The 7,349-nt window shown below is 35.7% G+C and overlaps 1 protein-coding gene across 3 annotated transcripts; it reads right to left on the reverse strand.

Moving 5' to 3' along the window:
* Positions 1-975: 975 nt before the first annotated feature.
* Positions 976-4,578, reverse strand: LOC108988708 (IQ domain-containing protein IQM5-like). Of its 3 annotated transcripts, none has more exons than XM_018962036.2 (10): positions 4,365-4,491; positions 4,026-4,192; positions 3,784-3,910; positions 3,584-3,698; positions 3,365-3,430; positions 2,972-3,060; positions 2,756-2,843; positions 2,415-2,645; positions 2,217-2,318; positions 976-1,512 (listed from the first exon to the last, which is right to left on the reverse strand). In XM_018962036.2, exons 2-10 carry the CDS (start codon positions 4,039-4,041, stop codon positions 1,297-1,299), a joined length of 1,050 nt encoding a protein of 349 aa, XP_018817581.2. In that variant the 5' UTR covers positions 4,042-4,192; positions 4,365-4,491; the 3' UTR covers positions 976-1,296. The 3 variants fall into 3 exon arrangements, with proteins under 3 accessions (XP_018817581.2, XP_035550249.1, XP_018817580.2); XM_035694356.1 differs by lacking the exon at positions 4,365-4,491 and adding an exon at positions 4,530-4,578 and having other exon boundaries at positions 1,004-1,512; positions 4,020-4,192; XM_018962035.2 differs by having other exon boundaries at positions 1,004-1,512; positions 4,020-4,192; positions 4,365-4,478.
* Positions 4,579-7,349: the final 2,771 nt, after the last annotated feature.

Here is a 7,349-nt window from a genome sequence, read left to right on the forward strand (position 1 = left end):
TGAAGCATGAGGCTTGATTTCCTTCTGCATGTGATCTTCTATTAGGCTTAATTGATTCATCGGTTGCAAGTCCAGGGGTCTTTCTAAGCCTTTCATATTCATGGGCATTAGCTTGCACGTGGGCCTCCTTGTGACAATTTATCATAAGCTATATGAGCCCATCTGAATTAAATTAGGAACAAGAAAATCATTTCACATGCCAAACAAAGTTAAACCACATTATCTAATTAATACTCTTATTTTAACACATAAAACTCTTTTAATCCAAGATATTTAAGAGTATTAATACCGCATAATTGACCATTTATCAAAGGCAGTATATGGATGTGAGAGAGTTATAAAGTGACTGAATTTTGTTAGGTGACCCACCACAACCCATAGGCAGTTAAAATCATGAGATGTTGGTAAGCCCTCAATGAAGTATGCTAGACTAAGATCTAGAGGGTATAGCCAAGGGCTGTAGGAGTCCACCTAGAAGATGATTCACAGATTTCATACAAATAATAATAATAATAAAAGAAGGGACAATGGTATCAAAAGTTTGGCTGAACCCATACTCCTTGACCAAAATCGAGAATTTGACATTCATAAAACATGATTTTTGTTGCAATCCCATTGGGGGGTTGAGACTCTACTCCATGACCTTGCCCTTGGAGCCATTTTCCTTGGGTGAATTGGCTAACTTAGTTGTAGGAATGGTGTCCTCACTATCAGACTTGGGCAAGCCTAGGGGACAGCCCGACCCTTTGCTGGGCCAGAGCCTTGGAGAAGGAATTGACCCAATTGGGTTAACTTGTTCCAATACTCTTGATTGTAGCTCTTTCCCGGACACACCCAACTCGAGGTCCAGCTCATATTGTCCATTTGCAAGATAAGGGCTAGGCCAATGGATAAACTAGGGGTGTATCTGTAACACACAAGTTAGGAAAATGGAAAATTCTCACTTCGAGGGTGAGAGGCCTCCAGAAGAAAAGGTTGAAGAAGGAGAATAATTTTGGCTTAATATTCAGCATAAAGAAAACAATACATGGTTCTTGTTCCCTTATAAGGGGTGTGTATAACAGACTGCGTAAACAAAATGCTTAAACTATTGTAGACCAGCTAGTCCCCACCCTTGAGAATATTCCTAGCTACAACCAATGAGAATATTACTATATTAAACAACTAAGATAATAAAAGGTAAAATAATAGTCTTCTAGAACATGGTCCTTTATGCAACGCTAGTACGATCCGCACCCTTGATCTGATCCACAGCTTAGGCTTCTCTCTAACTTCAACTTTATCTCGTTCACTTCACTAAGGCACCCTCAGACTTGTTACAGTGTCACTATCCACATTAGCAATGTCAGCATTCTTGTTTGCTTGTGGATGGGTGGATGTGATTTTAATCTCCTCTGGGACTATTGTATTTGTATCGTCTGATGTAGATTTAGCGTGCCCTATAATCGGTTTTGGATTTGGCTCTTCACTGGTACTGACCTTAATTGGTAGACCATCATCATTTTCATACATCTGAAGATAACATTTGTCAGTATCAGAATCAACTATTTAATGATGTGTAACTTAGGAGTGTAATTAATTCGGTTCGGTTTTGGATATATCGTTGAACTGAACCGGTCTAAGTCAGTATTGGAATTCTGAGAATCGGAAGCGATCCGCTCATCCAGGGAATAAGATTTTTTCGGTTTTTTTGACTTTTTTGTTGGGTTGATTTATTTTTTTGACTCAAATGAATAATGTTTTTAGCCCAAATATGAGTTTTAGAGCTAAAAACATTATTTTCAGCTCAAAATACATGTGAATGAACTTAATAGGTACTTATAATTAATACATATATATATATGCGTTATACTTATATCATATTATATATGTAAGTATATAACTTAATACGCAAGGATAAATAATAACATGTTAATAACTCAATATTAATATTCATGTTTAAGAGTTTATATTAAGGAAGCATAAATAATAAGATTAAGATTTCATATTATATTTTGATTCGATTTGGTCCAATTTAGTTTTCAAATTATAAAAATCGGAACTGTACTAGTTTTTAATTTGTTTTGGTTCTCGCAAACCGAAACCGACCGAAATGGTATTGAACTGGTCGGTTCAACTCGGTCCGGTTGGTTTGCCAGTTTTTCCTTTCAGCCCTAGATGTGTTATGGATTTGATGAGGTTAAACACACTGAAATTAATGATATCTAGTCATGTACCTCAACATTTGTAAGATCTACATGGTTCTCATCAAGGAAGCTAATGAATTCCCTGAAGTTCTCTTCTGTAGGGTGATAATGACCACTGTACGGCCAAATACCCTGAAATATTATGGTAAATGGTTAAAGTTGCATATTTAAGTAGAAGTTGAACAAGCTGTTAACAAATACAAACATAGGCATCCATGAGAATTGTACCTCAAGAATCCCATCGTGGGCCACTAATCTTCCAACTGCTGTTGTGGCACCCCCGGCCAGAAAGCTCGAATGTTCAAACACACCTTTCTTCTCCTGACCCACATACAAAGCTCTTGTTGTGCTGAGAACAAATATCCACTCAGATCCTTCCATGGTTTCCAGGAGCAGTCCACTTTGTCTGTAAACAAGTTTCCCATCTTCAACAATTACTTCATATGCTTCCCTTTCTTTCTGAAGTTCCAACATCAAAAAGATCATATTCCACATATACATCAATTAATGCAACATGCATTTGTATATTAGAGAGTTAAATTGCAGGTTAGTTCAGAAATACAACGTACAGGTCCAAGATATTTGATGCATTGGCGTTGCAGAACAGTCCTCGGGCATTCATCGAGGCCTATTTCTTTCCCATCTCCAACATCCAGCCTTCATTTCAGAGAACAGTGAGTAAATAGAAACAAGACATAAGATCCCAATCTCTAAATTCTTTCCAACAGTCAAGGATCAACCAAACAGAGTAAACAGAAGGAAGGGTTCCTAAAGGAACTACTTACCAATAGAAGAATGGTTGAGTACTCTCACTTTGAAACCATACATCATAGTACAAGTGGAGATTGTGCCCATACCTATGTTTTGGGTCAATCTGGAGGAAGAGATAAAAATGAAAGGAGTCTGATTAGATCACTGGATCGGTTTGTTGAATAAGATAAAGGTTATAGCCGCATGATGTTAACTTCAACCCTTCTTTGAATTGAACCATACAGAAAAACTTAAAATGTCATGGAGCAAGATCAAAGTCAATTTTGACAACAATGATGTACCCAAGTGTCAATGAGCCTTTCCCATTTTGATATGCTTGATACAGCATCAAACCAAAGTAGTATCCTGATCATTGAATCTCAATATGATTTTTGGGTAAAAGCATCTAAAAATGTTTGAGAACTCACAGCTTCAACCCAGTATTGCAGCGCCAGTTTTTGGGCCTTCTCATCCTTGGACAAGCCCTTTCCCACCTGCACTCAGTAATTAATCTCTTGATTTCTGGACCTTGTTAATTTTTCTATTAGTAATTCTTCTTAATCAATATCCAAATAATTCTCCAGTAGATCAAGAAGAAATAAATTCACGTTATGCAGAAGCTTGGAATTCTTATGGTGTACAAATACCTTGGCTGCTCTAGTCTTTGCCCTCACCCACCTTGAAACAGCGGTTTCTGGTTTCTCAACATCGAAGAATGACACAGAACACTGCTTTAGATCAGCAAATTCCAATGCTTTCCTCCTACTCATCGAACCAAGTTCTCAAAATTCAGAATTCAAGAAACATAAGAGAATTCACCATGTAGATAGCGCTGCGAGAAACTAACCATAGCTCCTCCACAACCACTGCACAATCTGCAAGGTTTCTTCGAGTCCTGTAACTCTTGTAGACCTTTTGGAGCTTAATCGCAGCAGCATCGAGCTCACTCATGGGTCTCGGCGAAGAAAATAGAGCTGGTTCAGGAAGAGAAATTGTTAGGAATTGGTTTATATTTCAATACATTGTAATCAAGCACAACATTTTCGGGTTTGCAATCGCTTAAATTATTAGTTCCCATCTTACTACAACCATCTGAGAGGTTCATGGTTTCTGAATTCTGATTCGGTTTTCTTAAAGTTGTCTGTTTTCGAAGCCGCACGAACACCTTTGGAAGTTAAAACTGATGTTGTATATAAGCCAAACCGATAGATTTACAAGCACCAAGAAAGTAGTCAATATGTGAGGCAAGTGAACACCTGCCCAAAATGATCAAGAAGTTTAAATTAGCCAACTCAGAATGAAATTATAGGTGAAAAAAAAAAAGAAAACAGAAAGAAGGAATCATGCATTGGGAAGGCAAAGAGAGAAGAAACAGACAGACAAGGAGGCAAGATTTCCAACAACTGTAAAGATTAATGATAAATTCACCAGCAAAATAGGTATCAAGTTAAGATGTCCTTAGTCTTAGTTCTGTCGACAGTTTCAACCAAATTCTAAATGGATGAATCAAACAACAATCCACCAATGTAGAAGCTGCTAGATGTGTACGATTCTTGAGCAGGAAACGTTGCCTGGCTTGGCTTATATATATACCTTCTTAAAAGGAAGCAAGATTTCCACCTCATGACATTCAAACTTTTTCTTCAAACAATTCGTCAACAACTAGGAAAAGAAGCTTCTGGGTTGGGGTGTGATTCAACAGACGGCTTTCGTCGTTCAAAATCACGACATATTTTATGAGTTTAAAGACTAGCTAGCCTTTTTGACCATGCGTGTTTAATTTGATTGGCTTTTTCTAAACTTGATTTTTTTTTTAATCTAAGATTCTAAAGCAGATTAGACTGAAATACATGGGTGAGTACTCCTTTTGAGAAAAGATAATTTATTTAATGAACAATGTTAGTATGTCGTTTGAGTTTGTCTTTTTACTTTGACCTCTCATGTATTTATTTATTTTTACTTAATGATTACGAAAGTAACTCTTCAGTGTATTTTTTTTTTAATTTTTAAAAAATATTTAGATATTTAAAAAAAATATGAAAATAAAAAAATGAAAAAAATAAAAAGACAATTTTGTGCTAGGTGACACGCTCAACTGTCATTGCTAGGCGACAACCTAGCACTACTCTTATTTATTTCTCCTTCGTGAAGTATAAACCAAATGAAACATTAAACTAGAAAGAATTACACCATCTATATAAGAAGATGCCACAGAAAAAAAAAATTCAAGAATTTTGACCATATATAAATATTACATTCCAGAAGAGCATGCACCAAATATTATAATATTGTGTTTCAAACCCAAATTAGAAATATTAAAATTTTGCATGAGTAATAAGAAGCAAATTAAAGAGCTGCGGGAAGCAGTAGTACTACTGTTGATGCTACTTGTAAGGACTACATGCAGTAGCATTGAGGTTAAAGGAGAAATGATTTCCATGACCTTTTGGATAGGACTAGGGTAAGTTTGACCATCGACTGTCTTGATAAGTTGGATAGGAATAAGATAAGTTTGACCAACTGGTCTCCTTCGTGGAAAATGGGTGGAAGCTATATTTGACTCCAGATTCCTCTTTTTCTTTTTCGTATTTTAGTTTATTAGTTTGAAAAGATTGTAGGAGACTCTCACCTCATTAAATCTTGTATCTTATAATCGTTAGTTTATCTATGAATATTTTACTTTGTTGAAAAAAAGAAGAAGTTAGAACTCAATCAAGTCGAGGAGTTAAATAAAACAAAGAAAAGATTCGCATACTAAATTAATCTTTGATTTCTTTTTTTTTAAAAAAAAAAAAAACAAGAGATGATCTAGAAGTGATTAAAAATGTGTAATTTACAAAGTGAATGAAAGTGAATAGTAGTGTGATATGTATGTAGAATTCTTCAAAATAAAGGAAAATGATTTATGCAGTCATAAGGTGTGTAAGTTTAGTGCAATACTCATTTTGAAAAAACAAAAGGTAAATATGAGATTCGCATAAAAAAAAAAAAAATTGTAATGATGAACTCTATTCCTTTTAAAGAAAATATACGAGACTTGCACACGCTAAAACTTTATATAGTATTGTTCTAAAATAAAATGATGTGCAAGAAGGTGTAGATGGGAGGCATAGAAAAAACATTAATAACACATGACCTATTAATAGATCAGTATTCATAGAAGAATACAACCTCAAATGAGGATTAATATTCAAATGATCGAGACCGTATGTTTGAAACTTTTTGCCCATCACTTACTTAAAGTGGTGCATAATTACAAGGCTACCAAACACAACATACCATGTGTACAATTGAATCAAGTGGACATCTACATTTAGTAGTTGGATTGGGTAACATGTTACCTGCCTGCACAGTATGCTCGGCTCGTAGGTAGGGCTAGTTATCATGGCCGGGCAAGCGGGTGGGGATTTTAAAAAAATTATTTGAGTGCGCGTAGGAAACATGCACCAATCTGCCAAGTCTAGGCTCAACTTAGCTCTTGATCTTCACCTCTTTATCAATCACAATTTGTCGATGCTATTGCTTGGCAGTACCATTACGTGATTGTCATGCAAGCCAGCTGTTTTCTCTCTTTTTCAGATCTATCTTACTTAAATTGTAACCTTGTTGTAAACCAGTTCTTGGGGTATCCCGTATCATTATTCTTGATTAATACAAATGTTAGAAAATATATAAAAATATAAATTAATCCATATACGTTTTTAGGGGATCGATGTTTGAAGAATAAAATGAGATGATAATTTTGTAAATAGTAGTAAGTGTAAAACAACCAACTAATGTTGAGCTGTCTAACGTTAACAACTCCACAATTACAGACTCTACGATTGACGTCTCCACAATCACAGATGCGGATTAACTCTATTCTAAGAATTCATTTGTACATACCTTATTTGTTCCAAGTCTTGTATGTAAAGTTTCCTTGTGTATATCCTGACATAAATGTAATGTGTCTATAAATAATAAAATCCAAATGTTATGACAAGTTGTCAAAGTACGTTTATTTTCATGGTATCAAGCCTGCCACAGGACGAATGAGAGTTCACACTATTTATCCCGTGATAAAGACCAGGAAAAATACTAGCCTGCATGTGAGAGAGGGTGTTGAGGAATAATCTTATATTGCTTGTGGACAAGGTCTTGGACATGTTTATAAGGAATAAACAATCCTATCTTGTATAACCGATTTTATGAGATGAGTTAGGTCCATGAATCTCATCATGGTATCAAATTGTAGATTTCATCCAAAGCAGAACAAACTGGTTTTTTTGATTCCATAGTATAAAACCAGAGCTGGTATTCCGACATTTTTGTCCTGGCTCAGCAGGCAAGAATTCTTCTGGGCACGGTTCCTTTCCATCCACGAAACCCAGAAGGCCATGAATATTGAGGGTTCCTTCAACTTGGGAAGACCAA

The sequence above is a fragment of the Juglans regia genome, chromosome 10 (assembly GCF_001411555.2).
Source record: "Juglans regia cultivar Chandler chromosome 10, Walnut 2.0, whole genome shotgun sequence".
In the NCBI taxonomy this organism is placed as follows: domain Eukaryota; kingdom Viridiplantae; phylum Streptophyta; class Magnoliopsida; order Fagales; family Juglandaceae; genus Juglans; species Juglans regia.

Coding starts and splice junctions, on each gene's coding strand:
- LOC108988708 (XM_035694356.1), bottom strand. CDS start 4,041: ATGAACCTCTCAGATGGTTGTA. Junction 3,431..3,583: donor CAAAGACTAGAGCAGCCAAG/GTATTTGTACAC, acceptor TACTGAGTGCAG/GTGGGAAAGGGCTTGTCCAA. Junction 2,319..2,414: donor CCCACGATGGGATTCTTGAG/GTACAATTCTCA, acceptor ATAATATTTCAG/GGTATTTGGCCGTACAGTGG.